The sequence below is a fragment of the Eptesicus fuscus genome, chromosome 5 (genome assembly GCF_027574615.1).
Source record: "Eptesicus fuscus isolate TK198812 chromosome 5, DD_ASM_mEF_20220401, whole genome shotgun sequence".
In the NCBI taxonomy this organism is placed as follows: Eukaryota; Metazoa; Chordata; class Mammalia; order Chiroptera; family Vespertilionidae; genus Eptesicus; species Eptesicus fuscus.
The window spans coordinates 67259676-67279021 of record NC_072477.1 but is presented as its reverse complement, the minus strand read 5'-3'; the positions used below and the strand labels follow the sequence as shown (position 1 = coordinate 67279021).

The 19346-nt window shown below is 45.8% G+C and overlaps 1 protein-coding gene across 1 annotated transcript in view; it reads right to left on the bottom strand.

Moving 5' to 3' along the window:
• The window catches only part of FSIP1 (fibrous sheath interacting protein 1), a 199031-nt gene that overhangs the window by 169189 nt on the left and 10496 nt on the right, over window positions 1–19346 (bottom strand). The window contains exons 4-5 of the mRNA XM_054715635.1: window positions 19112–19205; window positions 6532–6630 (exon numbers count right to left, since the gene is read on the bottom strand). Coding sequence (XP_054571610.1) covers window positions 6532–6630; window positions 19112–19205 — 193 coding nt within the window. The remainder of the gene's footprint in view (window positions 1–6531; window positions 6631–19111; window positions 19206–19346) is intronic.

The following is a 19346-nucleotide window of genomic DNA, read 5'->3' as shown; positions in this document are numbered from 1 at the left end:
GAAACCAAGATGGCGGCATAGGTTAAACACCTAACCTGCAGCCGGGCACAACAATTTCAAAAATACAACTAGAGGTCAGAACGGACATCGTCCAGAACCACAGGAAAGTTGGTGGACTGAAATGCCCACAGCTGGGGAGAAGGAGAAGGCCACGGGGACAATCGGGGAAGCCGTAAAAGCCTGAGGTATGGAGAAACAGGCGGAGACACGAGCACATGCGCCTGCGGGGAGGATGGAACCGGAGAGGAGGGGGCGGCTGATGACCTGGCCGGAGTTCACTGGCAGGAAGGAGATAAAGGCTCCGGAGTGCGCTGAGCGTCGGCTCCGATTGCACTGAACCCCATTCCGGGCGAAACCCTGGGAAACTCACTCACTTTCGCAACTCCGCCGCCCCCACAGGCCGCCCGGCCCGGGACGCTGGGGACGCCGCCGCAGCGGCGGCGGCGCCCGGAGCCCGGCAGCCTCCTAGCACCCGTCCCCGCCGCGCAGCCCCCGCTCGCCTGGTGCCGCGGGCCGCGCGCCCCGCACACCGGACGGAGGCCTGGGCGCCCTCTCCGTGCACCTCCCGGCGGCGCTAGACTTCAGTAGAGTTGACTGAATTCAAGGGATTAAGAAGTATAAATTGGGGGGACGCCGCGGCGGCGACGTCCGGAACACAGAGATGGCGGTGCCTGGAGCTCGGCGGCCGCCCAGCGCCCGTCCCAGCCGCGCGGCCCTCGTACGCCTGGTTCCGCGGGACGCGCGCACCGCGCACCAGACGGAGGCCCGGGCGCCCTTTCCGTGCACCTCCCGGCGGCGCTAGACTTCAGTAGAGTTGACTGAAATGAAGGGATTAAGAAGTACAAATCGGGAAGTTTGAAAAAGATGGCGGCGGAGGTTAAAGGCTGTTCTGTTGCCTCGCACCCAACGAAATCGGAGGGGATGAGGTGTGGAGGTGCGTGGGTCTGGCTGGTGGCGGGGGAAAGGGGCTTTTGTTCCAAACCTAAGGGAGATTAGCTCTCCATCACCCTGAAACCCATCTTCTGGCGAACCCCGGGAGACCCAGATGCCTGCGGGGAGAGGCGGGACTCTTGCAGAGGTGCGCCCAGCAATCAGTGTTTGCTGCGCTGGAGTGCGGAACAAAGGGACTTAGATACGTGGAAGGCAGAAGGACCAGACTCACAGCCATCGCGGCTCGCCGCACCATGGCCTGTTGGCGCCCTGAGACCCCGCCCCGCCCTGGGACCCGCACGTTTTGAAGACCTGCCCCGCAAGTCTTGCAGGCACACCTGCGCCCCAAGCAACGGCTTATGCATGTGGGTGGTCTGCCCTCTGGCAGCGGACCAGATGATCTGCTGTTCTAGTCGGACTGCTCCAGGGCCACTCAGACAGGAGGAAGAAACTACAGTTTTTGCTGTAATCCTTGCTGAGTGCCTAAGGCAGTAGCTGATCTACACCCCATTGGAGACCCAGAAACGAGGGCATCTAGTGGTCTGTGGGAGATGACACCAGATTTCAACCACGTGCATAAGGGACACATTCAACGGGAATATTCAGTGAGCGCCAAAGCTTTGCTGCACCAAGACCCGGCCCATAAACGTGTCTCCTGCACAGCAACTCTTCCTTTATAGACAAAGAGAGCACCCCCAGTGACACCAACAACAATCAAGACTTAACTATACAAAGGAGGACCAAGATGGAGGCATAGGGTGGAAGCCTGATTGTTGCCTACCACAACAACTTTGAGACTACGACAAGAGAGCAGAGCAGACACCATCCAAGACCACCATAGGGCTGGCTGAGTAGATGCTCTACAACTAGAATAAAAGAGGGGTATGTGGGATGATGCTGATGCCGGTGACCCAAAGACCACACTTTAAGAACTACAGCTCAGGCGACACAAAAGAACTATGGCTCAGGCGATACAACAGCGGCCTGGAACGTGCTCGGCGCAGTTCCCCCGGCGGTCTCCGGCTGAGGGGACGGCTCCACTGGCAGCCAAGCACGGACAGACGAGCCCCTATGAGACATGGGGTGGGAGACTCCGCACTTGCTGACCTCTGAGTCCGTCAAGAATCTCAACGCCCCGGAAGCGGCCAGGTGCGCATGCTCGGCGACCAGCCACCGATGCAGACCCAAGGGCCGACGCAGCGATGCCAGACTGGCCCACCGCCATGCACCGGGTGCACCGGAGCTTCGCCGAGCCGCCGCCCGACGAGTTCTGCAGCAGCCATTCTGGAGCTCTGGAAGGATGGCCAGGGGAATTGCTGAGGGGGGATTGACCGGCAGGAATTGGGATCGGGAAGACGGGGCCCCGCTGAGACCCGGGTGCGGGCGGGGTTGCGCGCCTCTGGGCTCGGGTGTGGTCACACGCCTCTGGGTATAAGTGAGGCCTCACGTCCCTGGGTCTAGGTGAGGCCACATGCCCCTGGGTCCAGGTGAGGCCGGACTCCGGGTCCGGGTGAGGCCAAGTGCCCCTGGACCCGGATGACGCTGGATCCCGTGCCCGGGCGAGGCCAAGCGCCCCTGGGTCTGGGAGAGCCCACACACCCCTGGGTCCAGGCGAGACCATGTGTCCCTGGATCCGGGTGAGGCCGCGTGCACCTAGGCCCGGGTGAGCCCAAGTGGCCCTGGGTCTGGGAGAGGCCAAGCGTCCCTGGGTCCGGGTGAGACCATGTGTCCCTGGATCCGGGTGAGGCCTCGTGCACCTAGGCCCGGGTGAGGCCACGTGCCCCTGGGTCTGGGAGAGGCCAAGCGTCCCTGGGTCCGGGCGAGACCATGCGTCCCTGGATCCGGATGAGGCCTCGTGCACCTAGGCCCGGGTGAGCCCAAGTGGCCCTGGGTCTGGGAGAGGCCAAGCGTCCCTGGGTCCGGGTGAGACCATGCGTCCCAGGATCCGGGTGAGGCCTTGTGCACCTAGGTCCGGGTGAGCCCAAGTGGCCCTGGGTCTGGGAGAGGCCAAGCGTCCCCGGGTCCGGGTGAGACCATGCGTCCCTGGATCCGGATGAGGCCTCGTGCACCTAGGCCCGGGTGAGCCCAAGTGGCCCTGGTTCTGGGAGAGGCCAAGCGTCCCTGGGTCCGGGTGAGACCATGCGTCCCTGGATCCAGATGAGGCCTCGTGCACCTAGGCCCGGGTGAGCCCAAGTGGCCCTGGGTCTGGGAGAGGCCAAGCGTCCCTGGGTCCGGGTGAGACCATGCGTCCCAGGATCTGGGTGAGGCCTCGTGCACCTAGGCCCGGGTGAGCCCAAGTGGCCCTGGGTCGGGGAGAGGCCAAGCGTCCCTGGGTCCGGGTGAGACCATGTGTCCCTGGATCCGGGTAAGGCCTCGTGCACCTAGGCCCGGGTGAGCCCTGGTGGCCCTGGGTCTGGGAGAGGCCAAGCGTCCCTGGGTCCGGGTGAGACCATGTGTCCCTGGATCCGGGTGAGGCCTCGTGCACCTAGGCCCGGGTGAGCCCAAGTGGCCCTGGGTCTGGGAGAGGCCAAGCGTCCCTGGGTCCGGGTGAGACCATGTGTCCCTGGATCCGGGTGAGGCCTCGTGCACCTAGGCCCGGGTGAGCCCAAGTGGCCCTGGGTCTGGGAGAGGCCAAGCGTCCCTGGGTCCGGGTGAGACCATGCGTCCCTGGATCCGGGTGAGGCCTCGTGCACCTAGGCCCGGGTGAGCCCAAGTGGCCCTGGGTCTGGGAGTGGCCAAACGTTCCTGGGTCTGGGTGAGACCATGCGTCCCTGGATCCGGGTGAGGCCTCGTGCACCTAGGCCCGGGTGAGCCCAAGTGGCCCTGGGTTGGGGAGAGGCCAAGCGTCCCTGGGTCCGGGTGAGACCATGTGTCCCTGGATCCGGGTGAGGCCTCGTGCACCTAGGCCCGGGTGAGCCCAAGTGGCCCTGGGTCTGGGAGAGGCCAAGCATCCCTGGGTCCGGGTGAGACCATGTGTCCCTGGATCCGGGTGAGGCCTCGTGCACCTAGGCCCGGGTGAGCCCAAGTCGCCCTGGGTCTGGGAGAGGCCAAGCGTCCCTGGGTCCGGGTGAGACCATGTGTCCCTGGATCCGGGTGAGGCCTCGTGCACCTAGGCCCGGGTGAGCCCAAGTGGCCCTGGGTCTGGGAGAGGCCAAGCGTCCCTGGGTCCAGGTGAAACCATGCGTCCCTGGATCCGGGTGAGGCCTCGTGCACCTAGGCCCAGGTGAGCCCAAGTGGCCCTGGGTCTGGGAGTGGCCAAACGTTCCTGGGTCTGGGTGAGACCATGTGTCCCTGGATCCGGGTGAGGCCTCGTGCACCTAGGCCCGGGTGAGCCCAAGTGGCCCTGGGTCGGGGAGAGGCCAAGCGTCCCTGGGTCCGGGTGAGACCATGTGTCCCTGGATCCGGGTGAGGCCTCGTGCACCTAGGCCCGGGTGAGCCCAAGTGGCCCTGGGTCTGGGAGAGGCCAAGCATCCCTGGGTCCGGGTGAGACCATGTGTCCCTGGATCCGGGTGAGGCCTCGTGCACCTAGGCCCGGGTGAGCCCAAGTGGCCCTGGGTCTGGGAGAGGCCAAGCGTCCCTGGGTCCGGGTGAGACCATGCGTCCCTGGATCCGGATGAGGCCTCGTGCACCTAGGCCCGGGTGAGCCCAAGTGGCCCTGGGTCTGGGAGAGGCCAAGCGTCCCTGGGTCCGGGTGAGACCATGCGTCCCTGGATCCGGATGAGGCCTCGTGCACCTAGGCCCGGGTGAGCCCAAGGGGCCCTGGGTCTGAGAGAGGCCAAACGTTCCTGGGTCTGGGTGAGACCATGTGTCCCTGGATCCGGGTGAGGCCTCGTGAACCTAGGCCCGGGTGAGACCACGTGCCCCTGGGTCTGGGAGAGGCCAAGCGTCCCTGGGTCCGGGAGAGACCATGTGTCCCTGGATCCAGGTGAGGCCTTGTGAAACTAAGCCCAGGTGAGGCCACGTGCCCCTGGGTCTGGGAGAGGCCAAGCGTCCCTGGGTACGGGTGAAGCCAGATCCTGGGTCCGGGTGAGGCCGTGCGCCCCTGGATCCATCCGGGTGAGGCTGGGTCCCAGGCCCGGGTGAGACCACGCGCCCCTTGGGTATGGGTGAGGCCACGTGCCCCTTAGTCCAGGTGACGCCGTGCCCCTGGGTTCGGCCGAGACCAAACCAGAGGGAGTCGGACCTCCATTACCACCATTTGTCCACCATCCAGAGCTGAGGGGTCAGTGCTGACATGTACACATAAGGAACTACTGGTCATCGAAATTGGGTCTCAAAAGAACTGTTGGTCCAGGGGGAAGCTCGCTACAGATTGATTCATTTGCCTGTCAGCATAAATATTACTGCTCGTCTCACATTCAGTTCTTATTAGTATATATCTAGTGACATTTGATCTTGTTCATCTAGAGGAAATGATGAACAACATAGACTGAGGAACAAGAACAGAACCAGAAGTAAGGAGGCATCAATCGGACTATCGGGCCTCAGAGGGAGGATAGGGGAGGGTAGGGGGAGGGTGGGGGGAGGGGGAGAGTTCAACCAAAGGACCTGCATGCATGCATATAAGCCTATCCAACGGTTAAGTTCAACAGGGGATTGGGGCCTGCGTGGGGAGAGGGGTGGGATGGGAATGGGGGGATGAGGACAAATATGTGACACCTTAATAAATAAAGAAATTTAAAAAAAAAAAAAAAAAAAAAAAAAAAAAAGTTTAAGTTATGAGTTTCTAGACAAATAAATCTGTGCTTTATAATTGAGGTTTATTTTCTAATCAATTAAATAATATTTTTAAATCAACTACCAATAGTTAAAATAGCCGTTACTATTTTGGTGAATGGTCTCCTTAGATATAAAATATGTAACTTTTTTCCATAATCCAAGTTATAAATAGTCTTTTAAGTTGAAATATAAGGTTTATCATACAGTTGAAGTTTCCTGTACTCTTAAATAATACATCATTAAAATAACTCAAATTAAATGCATCCAGATCTACATTTTATTAGAGTTTCTTTAGAATATACTTTTAAAAAATTATAGAAAACAATGGATTGTCTGGTCAGAATTGTCTCACTAGATATGTCCCCTTTTACTCTCCATCCTGGTGGTGATCCCTGGCAGAAGCTGCCATATTCTATAGAGACCCAACCCATACTGGGTAGGAGGAGCTGGCTGGACCAGCAGTAAGCACTAACCCAAGTTGGATCAGTTGGTCTCTAAGATTTTGGAATAGAGTCTCCTTCTCAATGACTATCCACAGAATATGCTCTTGGGAATAAAAGAGAATGTCTACCACCAGGATTCTTTCCATACATTTTCTTTTTTGCTTTAGCTAGGTTTTCATTACTTGTAGCCAGCTTTCCTTTAACTCTTTTTATATAAAATTTTAAACATCCTAAACTAGAAAGAATTGCATAATGAATCCTCAACAACTAACTGATTAACAATGACCAATCTAGTTTCATCTAGAACCTCACCTACTTCCACCCACTTACTGATTAAATCACATCAAATCATCTCATCTGTGGATACTTCTGTATACAACTAGTACTTTCTTGTGACGATATGTAAAAAAAAAAAAAAAAAACACAAATTCAAGCATACCTTGATTAGCATTCTGCACTTGGTTTTCATATTCTTCTGGAGGTACTTGAGTATGAAACACTGAGAAAACTGTGTCTTCATGCTTACAGCGAGAAGGATCTATTGATTTTTTAAAAATAATTTGTTTAATACACACAAAATAAATAAGGAATTGTGTACACAATTTTGATATCAAATCATGAGAAAAACATGTATGGTGGAATTGAACAATTAAGTAAAGAGGTGGCCAATGGTGAGAGCCAGATTTCTCCCTGTTGGAGTGAAGGTTACAGAAGAGCAAGGGAAAAAGGCTAGAATGATCCATTTAGTAATAAAATCGGAAACATCAGTATGGACTAATTTTTATCTTAATACAGATACAGATGGTTACACAAAAATATGTATAGATAGGTTAGTATACAGATAAATATTTCCTTTCTTGGAGGGCCTAGAATTAACAACTCCCCAGCAGCAACAAGCTCACCTAACATCCAAATCTTCGCTTCCAATATTTTTCAATCAGAGGAATCAGAGTTCCTTGGAAAAATGGCTAAATCTAGGACTCAGGTAGGATATATAGCAGATGAGCCTGGAGCATCTTCTAATGCCATAAAGTAAAAAATTGCTCAACAACCACAACAAAACAAAACTCAAATGATGGGGATATGTCTAAGGGACATAGGAGTCGAATGAAAGAGCTTCCAATGGCCAAAACTGGAAAAATTTTGAGCAACAAAATAATGTGCTATAGGATTATAACACAACGTATACAATAAATACCCATTAGTCTATACTGATATAAATAAATAAGCATGGAGAATACACAAATCCCCCTTGCAGAATAATTCAAAATAATGTATGTAAATACTCTGCCTTCAAGGAGGTAAAGCTCAACTCCCTATTTCTTAGGTATGATCTGTGCATAGTTACTTCCTTCCAAAGAGGGCAGTATGGAAAGGGTGTAAAAAAATAGAGGAACTTTACAATGAAGAAATCTGACAAACACTTCCTCAGCCGGCTGACCAAAGTTAATATCAATGGTGATACATTATGTGGATAGGATGATGTGATGTAATGGAAAGGAACTTTCACTCTTTGGTATTCCAAGAACATATGACCCTAGTCAAATCATGAGAAAAACAGGACAAATCCCAATTGCTGGAAATCTACAAAATACCTGGTCAGTCCTCCTCAAAACTACAAAGGTCATCAAAAACAAGGAAAGCCTGAGAAAGCACGTAGCAGGAGGAGCCTAAGGAGACATGAGGAGTAAATGAAATATGGTATCCTGGATGAGATCATGGAACAGGAAAAAGACATTAGGTAAAAACTAAATGTCTGAATCAAGTATGGACTTAAATTAATAATATGTCAATACTGGTTCATTAATTGTAACTAATGTACCATACTAGTGTTAGTAATGGGGAAAATTAGTTGCAGTTTTATGGAAAATCTCTGTACTATCTTCATAACTTTTCTGTAAATCTAAAATTATGCTTAAAAAGTTAACAAAACTTCTAGATTAAATAAAAGAAAAACATGAATAAAATTAGAAATAATAAATGGGACGTATAAACAATAAGAATTATTGTTTTAAAATGCTATGGTATACAAAATTTTATGTTACTAAAAATTAAAATCTTGGTGAAATGGATACTTTAAAATCTCAGTGACATGGCTGTATTGCCAAAATCGACTCCAGAAGACTAGTAAACTAATAGTAAATATGAAAGAAGCTGAAAAAAGATCAGAGAAGTGCCTCCAAGGAATTATTTGAACCAGATGGTTTTTCCAGTGAAATTTTTCAAATTTTTAGGAAACAGATAATCCCCATGTTATATAAACTATTTTAAAGGATAGAAAATGAACAGCCTTGTTCATTTTATGAAGATAACATAGCCTGACAAATCATACATATATTCATTTGCCCCAATCCCACCCCTACCCCCAACACCACAATATATGCTCATGGGGGACACATGAATCAACCTTTCTCTCTCTCTCTCTCTCTCTCTCTCTCTCTCTCTCTCTCTCACACACACACACACACACACACACACACACACATACACACATAGCTTATCTCACTTATAAATGTAGATGCAAAAATTCTGAATAAATCAGCCATTCAAATTTGGTACTGAATTAAAAGAAGAATCCTCCATAAGCAAGAAATATTGACCCAGGAATAAAAGATTCATTAAGTATTTAAATCTATTAATTTTAAAACATTAAATAAGTTTGTCAAGTAAGAAAAACTTTAGGATAATTTAAATAGGTATTGAAATGCATTCAATAAATTTCAGCACTGAATTCTTTTAAAGTTCTCAGAATATGAATAATTATTCAAAAGAGCACTAATAACCCCAATAAAAGTGAACACCAGAGAAGAGAGAATTAGGAAAGAGAAAAGAGAGCAAAAACGATATCGAGAAAAGAAAAAAAGGTAAGAGGCGAAATAACAACAGACCCCACAGTAATACAAAGGATTGTAAAAAAAAAAAATACTATGAACAACTCTATTCCAACAAAATGAACAATGTAGACAAAATGAGCATATTCCTCGAAAAATACAATCTTCCAAAACTCAATCAGGAAGAATCAAAAAATCTGAATAGGCCTATAATTAGAGGAAATTGAAGCAATAATCAAAAATCTTCCAGCAAACAAAAGCCCTGATCTGGACAGCTTCACAGGGGAGTTTTACCAAACATTCAAAGAAGACCTAAAACCTACCCTTCTCCGACTATTCCAAAAAATTCAAGAGGAAGGAACACTTCCAAACTCTTTCTATGAAGCCAGCATTACCCTAATCCCAAAACCAGATAAAGACACTGAAAAGAAAGAGAGTTATAGGCCAGTATCTCTGATGAACATAGATGCTAAAATCCTCAACAAAATTCTAGCAAATCAGATCCAGCATTACATTAGAAAGATGAGACACCATGACCAAGTGGGATTTATTCCAGGAATGCAAGGCTGGTACCATATCCGCAAATTAATAAATGTTATACATCACTTAAATTGAGAGACAAAAATCACATAATCATATCAATTGATGCAGAAAAAAAGAATTCGACAAAAATTCAACACTCTTTCTTGATAAAAACTCTCAGCAAGGTGGGAATAGAGGGATCATACCTTAACATAATAAAAGCCTTATATGACAAACCTATAACCAACAACATACCTTAACATAATAAAAGCCTTATATGACAAACCTATAACCAACAACATGCTCAGTGGATAAAAACTAAAACCATTTCCCCTAAGAACAAAAACAAGACAGGGATGCCCACTTTCACCACTCCTGTTTGACATAGTACTGGAAGTAGTAACCACAGTGATCAGACAAGAAAAAGAAATAAAAGGTATCCAAATTAGAAAAGAAGTAAAACTCCCATTATTTGCAAATGATATGGTATTGTACATAGAAAACCCTAAAAACTCCATCAAAAAACTACTAGACTTAATAAATGAATTTGGCAACATAGCAGGATACAAAATTAACACCCAGAAATCTATGGCTTTTTATAAACCAACTAGTGGCCAAGTGCATGAAATTCATGCATGGGGGGGTGGTTCCCTCAGCCCAGTCTGCACCCTCTCCAATCAGGGACCCCTTGGAGAGAAAGAGAGAGGGAAGTGCTGATCAACAGCTGCCACAGAGGCTATAGATCAGACCCTGCTTCTCTCTCCCGGTCTCTCTCTGGACCTGATCCACAGCCCCCTCAGCAGTCAGTGCGGGGTCTCAGCGCCCGCAATGGCAGCAGTCAGTGCTGGGTCACCACGGCAATACAGCCCTGACCGAAGGACTGACTTCTGGTTGGTTGAGCCTTTGGTCGTTTTGAATGTTACGGATCCTGGCTCTTTATATATATATAGATAATGAACTCACAGAAAGAGAAACTAAAAAAAAAAACAAAAACAAAAACCATCTACCATTGTATCAAAACAATTAAGATAACTAGGAATAAACTTAACTAAGGAGGTAAAAGACCTGTACTTGGAAAACTACAGGACGTTGAAAAAAGAGATAGAGGAAGACATAAACAAATGGAAGAATATACCCTGTTCATGGATGGATAGAATCAATATCATTAAAAAGTCCATACTACCTAAAGCCATCTATAGACTCAATGCACTCACCATTAAAATACCAGCAGCATATTTCACAGACCTAGAACGAACTCTCCAAAAATTCATCTGGAATTTAAAAAAGACCCCAAACAGCTGCAGCAATCCTGAGAAAGAAGAACAAAGTAGGAGGGATCTCAATACCAAATATCAAGCTGTATTACAAAGCCACTGTTCTCAAAACTTCCTGGTACTGGCACAAGAACAGACATATAGATCAATGGAACAAAACAGAGAACCCAGAAATTGACCCAAACCACTATGCTCAATTAATATTTGACAAAGGAAGCAAGAACATACAATGGAGTCAAGACAGCCTCTTCAATAAATGGTGTTGGGAAAATTGGACAGATACATGCCAAAAAAAATGAAACTAGACCACCAACTTACACCATACACAAAAATAAACTCAAAATGGATAAAGGACTTAAATGTAAGATGGGAAACTATAAAAATACTAGAGGAATCCACAGGCAGCAAAATCTCAGACATATGCCAAAGCAATTTCTTCACTGATACAGCTCCTAGGCCAATGGAAACTAAAGAGAAAATAAACAAATGGGACTACATCAAAATAAAAAGCTTCTGCACAGTAAAAGAAACTATCAACAAAACAACAACAAAGCCCACTGCATGGGAGAACATATTTGCCAATGTTATCTCCAATTAGGGTTTAATCTCCAAAATTTATAGGGAACTCATACAACTTAACAAAAGGAAGATAAAACAACCCAATCAAAAAATGGGCAATGGACCTAAATAGATACTTTTCAAAAGAGGACATAAGGAAGGCCAAGAGACATATGAAAACACTAGAGGACCGATGCACGAACATTCGTGCAAGCATAGGCCTTCCTTCCCCTGGCTGCCGGCACTGCCTTCACTCCGCCCAGAGCCACCTTCTACCTCTCCCCTTGTCGCATCAATTTGCATATTCCCTCCTTATTGGCTGTGGGCTTGGCCATCTTTTGTTGTGGAGTTATGGTCAATTTGCATATTCTGTCTTTATCAGATAGGATGCTCAAAGTGACTAATCATCCAAGAAATGCAAATCAAAACAACAATGCAGTACCATCAGACTAGCTAACATCAATAAATCAACAAAGGACAAGTGCTGGCAAGGATGCAGAGAAAAAGGAACCCTCTTGTACTGCTGGTGGGAATGCAGACTGGTGCAGCCACTGTGGAAAATGGAATGGTATTTCCTCAAAAAATTAAAAATGGAACTTCATTTTACCCAGTAATCCCACTTCTAGGAATATATCCCAAGAAAATAGAAACACCAATCAGAAAGGATATATGCACCCCTACGTTCATAGCCACACCATTTACCATAGCTAAGGTTTGGAAACAGCCAAAATGCCCATCAGCAGATGAGTGGATTAGAAAACTGTGGTACATCTACACAATGGAATACTATGCTGCTGCTGCAAAAAAAAAGGAATTCTTACCATTTGCAACAGCATGGATGGAATTGGAGAACATTATGCGAAGTGAAATAAGCCAGTCAGAGAAAGATAAATATCACATGATCTCACTCATTTGTGGGATATAATGAACAACATAAACTGATGAACAAAAATAGATCCAGAGACAGAGAAGCATCAAACAGATCTTCAAAACCCCAGAGGGATGGTAGGGGAGGGTGGGGGTAAGGGGAAGAGATCAACCAAAGGACTTGTATGCATGCATATAAGCATAACCAATGGACACAGACAGTAGGGGGCTGAGGGCATGTGCTGGGGGGTGAGAGTGGTCGGAGAGAGGTCAATGGGGGGAAAAGGAGACATATGTAATACCTTAAACAATAAAGAATTCAAGTTAAAAATATTGGAAGTGTGTTACTAGATTAAGAATTTAGGAAGACCACTGATAAAGTATAGGAAAAAATACATAACACTGAGAAATTAAGAAGCTGGAAGTTGACCAGGTAGCACCAGTAAGTGTTATTTTGAGAAGTCTGACCTTTAAGGAGAGGAAGAAAATTGAGTGGTATCTGTTTGGGAGTAAGATGAAGAATGGAGGGGGGAGTTTCATATGTATGTTTGGTTGATTTGATGGCTCAAGAATGAGATGTTATTGACTTTGACCTTCTAGAAGAGCATCTAAGGGAGGTGAAGGAGCACAATCAGAGTGCAGTTTAGGGACAAAAAGAAAGAATATGGAAAGGATTCCAACCTACTTGATCCATTTTCTCTGGACAGTAAGACCTCCAGAGTGAAAAGCTTGCAGAAGAAAATAGTAGGTTAAATGCATAGTAACTATTTGGAATAGCTACTTTGGAGACTGCAAAAGAAATTGTTAGGCAAGACTGAGAATCCAACAGTGGTTAAAAATCAAACTTTCTTAGCTGTATTAGCACAGTTATATCATTTTCTCCCTCAGTCCTCTGCAAATCAGAGCAGAAAGATACTACCAGACTTTCTTGGAATATTTAATCTTAACATCACAAAAGCAGCAGGAGTATCATATACCTGAATTTCACAGAAAAGCACTTCAAAAGAGATAGTAACAGATTTGGAGAGGCAAGATTAATTAATATGTTGATGTTGTGTCTTTACATACACTTATAAATTTGGAAACACAAGAGGCCACAAAGGCAAAAAAAGTATAACCTCTATGAAAAACACCAATAACAAACATCCTATCACTGGATGTATCTGTCTCAGAGTATTGAATTCTATCTCTGTCCATGAGATAAATGCTAAAAACAAAGGGAAACTCATAAAAAGTTTTGATTTTCACAACATTCCCTAGAAAAACTTAAAAGCGATCCCTCAAAAATGGGGTGGGATAGACTTTTAAAATATTACCAAAATCTCTAGCAAGTGCTAATATTGTCTACTTCAAAATCTCAGTAAACTTGAGGTTATTAACTCTGGGTTATAAAGTCAAAATATGGTAAAAAAAAAAAAATTAATTTGGCTTTTATCTCTTTCTTGGAGTCAGTCCTCATTTGTGTTAAGTGCCTATAAATAAAAATAACTCAACAGCAAATACAAATGTATTTTTCCTTTTTTTTTTTTTCTTTTCTTTGCTATTGGCTACCTGTGACGTGAGAAGAGAACTAGTATATATGTTGTGCTCTGGGGGCTGGGAAACAGGTTGGAAGTGCCATTCTGACACTAGTCCAAAGTCTGTCAAGTTACTCTTAAATAAAACGTTAAGGAATGACTGAAAGAGAGTCCTAAGAATTTCTCACTTTTTTAAAAGGAAAAAATAAGAATAAAAGTAGAAAGTAGATTTGGTAAATACATGTGTGTTTAAAGTTCAAGTCCAAAAGCGTCTGGCTCTAACATCTATAAGTGATTTTTTAAAAGTAGAATGCATTTTAACTAGATGCTGCCATCTACTGGACAATATATAACAACTCTGCGCTTGCCTATTTTAAAAAAAGAATTCATGGAGAGACACCGGGCAAAAGATTTCTGTTTTTCTGTTTGCATCATAAACCTGAAGAAACAGTAATACAATAAAGTTGTCCCTTCATTTTGGTGATCTGGTCAAGTGTGAGCTAATCAAGATGGATGATAACATTTGTTTCACCTCACTGTCTTTTATTCCCATTTCTTGTACATCAACCCTACTTATGTATCTTACCTGCTTCACCAATACATAATAATCAATTTTATAAACCTTATAAATAATAAGTACACATAATTTAAATGAAATAAAGATAAACATAAATAAATCTCATAAATCTTATCTGCTTTGCCAATATGTAATAACTAAGAATTCAAAATCTAAAATTTGAAACTCTAACTCCAGCTTTCAGCTCATTAAGTTCACCTAATTTCCATGTTAGAACATTAGTACTAATCTAACATGAGTGTAACTGTCTACAGGGCCTATAGCAGTCATGTGACTCCAGAGATAACAACTGTGAGCTCTTCAGGTTTAAGGCAAATATACATGTCATGATCTTTAAAAATTAATGTATTTGATATTCTGATTTAATTTTGAAGAAAGGGCAAAAGTTTTGCCCTCCCAGGCCAAAAATTCACTTAGTAGTGAACTCTGACTGAAAAGGTTAAAGTCAAAAGGCCACCAGTGATCCTTTCATCTATTGCCTCATCCATTAGCCCTACTTTCTAAAATACTGGGTTTCCCCAAAAAAAGTATACACACTTCCAATAATTATTCATCCCAATGTTTAAATCTAAAAAGAAAGAAACATCAATTGAGCTATCAGTTGTTAAAAGTGTGCATACATTTTTTGAGGGACATATGCTGAGATGCTATAGCATCCAGAATCTCATTTCTGACACTGTCCATGTTTTTTATTTGGAACTAGAGGCCCAGTGCACACGAAATCGTGCACGTGTAGCTCACTTCCGCTTGCCTCAGCTGGCCACTCTGCCCATCACCACTCGTAGCTCATGCCCTGCCCTCTGCCACTCATAACTCTCTGCTGCTGTAGCCCTCCACAGCTCATAGCCCTCCACAGCTAGTAGCTCGTGCCCCACCCCGCCTGCCGCAAGAGCCGCAGCTCATTTGGTCATGACGGCATTACGGCGTCACGGCCACAGGCTTTTTATTAATATAGACTAGAGGCCCGGTGCATGAAATTCGTGCACTGGGGAGGGGGGGTGTCCCTCAGCCCAACCTGCAGCCTCTCCAATCTGGGACCCCACGGGGTATATCTGACTGCCTGTAACAATACAGGACTGCTGGCTCCCAACTGCTCGCCTGCCTGCCTGATTGCCCCTAATCACTTCTACCTGCCAGCCTGATCACCCCCTAACCACTCCTCTGCCAGCCTGACTGACACCTAACTGTTCCCCTGCCGGCCCGATAGTCCCCAACTGCCCTCCCCTGACAGTCCAGTCAGCCCCAAATACCCTCCCCTGCATATTCCCTCTTTATTAGATAGGGTTTTTTCTTTAACATATTGGACAGTGTACCTGCTGTGGTCTTGACAAACTAATAAAAATGTAAACCCAAACTAAAAGTGTCATAAAATAAACTCGTTAAACAGGAATTTCATGAGACCTTGGAAAGGTGATATCATGTGGTTGTTTCTTCCTTTTTTCCTTCTCTTTCTTTTTCTTGATATTTCATCTTTTGTCCTTTCTTTCTTTTCTCCTTTTATTCCTTTTCTCTCTCTAAGCACTCTGCTGGGGGCAAGGGAAATTCCAAGGCTATAGGTGTGTGGGGGGGGGATCGCTCCATGGGGGCGCAGGCTCTTTCGAGGCTGACACCCCAGGCTGCCTCAGTGAAGGGATAGCTCTTGGGGGCACAGCGGCCTCCCAGGCCTACACCCCCCGGCTGTGGATGGGTGCTGATTGCTGGGGGGGGGGGGGGGGGGTAGGGAGGGGACAGGCAGTTGCGGGGGCCTCCCAGGCCCACAGCCCAGGCCAAGGAGGCTAGGAGCAGATCGCGCACGGGGGCGGGTAGGGGAGGAGAGGGATGCAGGGGATGGTGCAGCCGCTGCCCAGACCACGGCTAGGGTCACCACTGGGAGCAGATCGTGAGAGGGTGTGCGCCACCTCCCAGGCCTATGGCCCGGGTTGCAGCTGGGACCTGATCGCACCAGGGTGTGCACCACCTCCCAGGCCTATGGCCCAGATCGGGGCTGGGAGCGGATCTCACGGGGGGTGGGCGGGGGCGGGGGCCGCTGCCTTCCAGGCCGACAGCCCAGATCACAGCTGGGAGCGGATTGTGCATGGGGTGCACGCTGCCTCCCAGGCCTACGGCCCAGGTCGCGGCTGGGAGCTGATCGCGCTAGGGGTGTGCGCCGCCTCCCAGGCCACTGCCAGGGTCACGGCTGGTAGCTGATAGCACCGGGGGTTGCAAAGGCTCCTCCCAGGCCTATGGCCCAGGTCGCAGCTGGGAGCTGATTGCGCCGAGGGTGCAAAGGCGCCTCCCAGGCCAACAGCCGGGGCCTCAGGCTGCCTGCTCTCAGCGGCAGCCCTTTCTGGGCCTGAGAGGACTGGGCGCCACCATCTTGTGTCTATGGGCGCCGCCACTTTTGTGGTGGAGTGATGGTTAATTTGCATATTACTCTTTTATTAGATAGGATAGGGGTGGAGAATCAGTTCTATGAAGGTGAATTAGACAGACATGAAAGAAAATATAAGAAGTTTAACTTTTCGAGACAGATTATCTTCATACAATAGTCTTTAGACGTTTAAGTTAGTAAAAAAAGCATTTTTACAACAAGTGCTTTGCAGTCTTTTTTCTTAAGTAACGTAGTCATTGCTAAACAGCTCTCAGAGAGAAAAAAACATATTAAAAAAAACTTTTTGAAAAAGACTATATACCTGCTCTAATAAAATGCATTACAAAGCTATACTAATAAAAGCAGTGAAATACTAATATCATGCAGACAGAAATATTAAGACAGACTGAGAAGAATACATCACTTCTTGGGTATTCTTGCCAAAAATGCATAACCTCCATCGAGTCAAGAGAAAATACCAGACAAACTGAAGTTGGAGGATATTTTATGACATAACTGACCAATACTCTCCAAACATGTCAAGATCATAAAGACAAGGAAAGACTGAGGAACTGTCACCGACTGCAGAAGACTAGGGGGACAGGACACTAAATGCAATATGGGATCCTAGATTGGATACTAGAAAGTAAAGAGGATATTCATGGGAAAACTGATGAATTTTAAGGTCTTTAGTGTAAGTAATAGTATTACACCAATGTTAATGTCTTAGTTCTGATCATTGTACTACGGTTATACAAGATGTTAACATTAGGGAATGAGGAGTATACTGGAACTCTATATATTATTTTTGTAACTTTTATGTAATTTTAAAATTATTTCATAATAAAAAGTGTGGGGTGTTTGTTTTTTTCAACAAAACAGAGGCGTAAAACAATGACCATTTTATTATGCTCGTGATTCTGTGGGTCAGTAATTTGAGGGACACCACAGGAACCATTGTCTCTGTTCCATCATGAATGGGGCCTCGGCTGGGTTGGCTGCATTCTACTGGAGATGTATGAAGCAGTGCAACTGGGGTCATAGGTCTACCCTTGGCTATTCTGTAAATGGTATTTGCTAGAGAGGAAATGTCCAAAATTGTTCCTTCATTCAGATGTCTTGTGCCTGCACTAAGAAAGCTGGAATAGTCAGTGTATTAGTTTCCTAGGGCTGCTGTAACAAATTACTATGGGCTGGGTGGCTGAAAACAACAGGAATTTATTCTCTCATAGTAATGGCAACTAGACATCTTAAATCAAAGTATTTCCAGGGCCATGCTCCCTCTGAAGTCTCTGGAAAAGAATCCTTCCTTGCCTCTTCCTAGCTTCTGGTGGCTCCAGAATTCTGGTGTTCCTTGGTTATTCCAATCTCTATCTTCACATGGCCTTCTTCCCTATGTCATTGTTTTTCTGTCTCTATTAATCTTCTCTTTTTATAAGGACACCAATTATTGGATTTAGGGCCCAGTCTAGTTTAGTATAACCTCAACTTAACTAATTACATATGCAGAGATCCTATTTCCAAACAAGATCACATTCTGAGGTTCCATGGAGACATGCATTTTGGAGGAACTACTAAGCTCACTATAGGCGGAATTGATCAGCATCATTCTCTCTGCATGGAGATAGACCCAAGCAACTTCTGAGCTCTCAATGCTGGGGCTGGGAAGGAACAGACCTGAAGGATTTCATCCACATCAAAGTTCATGCTAAAGAGTTGCAGGTTCTTGGGATTCTAAAGTGTTAGACATTCCTTTTGTAAAAAACCAATGGATTCCAGGATTCTCAGAGAAATCAGAGGTCCCTGCTTAAAGCCAGTCTAATGTCCAAGCAATACTAGATGACCACTTATATGATATAGGTTAAAGGATTTCAAAAGTGTCCTGCCAAAAAACAGCTTCCCAAATCCCTAAAATTTTCACCACTATATACCAGGTAAGTAAGTTAAATAGATTCCATGACTCCATAATAGTTCTATATTTAAAAAATAATAAGAAGGAGGAGGAGAAGAAAAAGGAAGATGAAGAGGAGAGAGATCACAAATATACATATACACCAGGGGGGAAATAGAAATGTGTGCAAAATTAATTGGCTGGTCTCAAAAGAGCAGGATTGTTCGAGAACAAGAAATAGGACAAATTAGTAATGGATTTTTATGAAAGGGGTTACCGAGCCCTGAGTGAGATACCTTGTGGGAGGATCCTAGGCCATTAGGAAACTGTCTACATAAACTGGGTGTCTAGAGGCACCTAAGACATACTAGAAGTAAAGGCAAACACATACTTTGCCTTTTTCCCAATTTTTCACTGCCTTGTTCCCTACCCTTGAGCAGATAGAAGTTCTTAAAAATTCTGAACATACCGAAGCTTAAGGTAGTTCCATATAATCCAACCTAATGTGATAATTTCCTCTAACGAAGAATTAAACTCATGAAGAAAAAGAAAAAATAATTGAATTGGGAATTTTACCTTAATCCAAATATTCTATGACTGAGATAAAAATAAAATGAATTAATTTTACTCACCAACAGTTTGTTCTGATGCAGCAGTCAAAGCTAGAAACTTTTTTGTATTTTCCATTTCTTCATTACTTGGCAAAGCTTCCCTATGTTTTGCAGACTAATGAAAGAGAAATTAAAGTTTAAATATAAGAAAAGAAAGCAACATTGGCCCTTGCTGATTGCTCAGTGGTTAGATCCTCGGCCCAAGGACTGAAGGGTTGCAAGTTTGATTCTGGTCAAGGGCACGTACCTTGGTTGC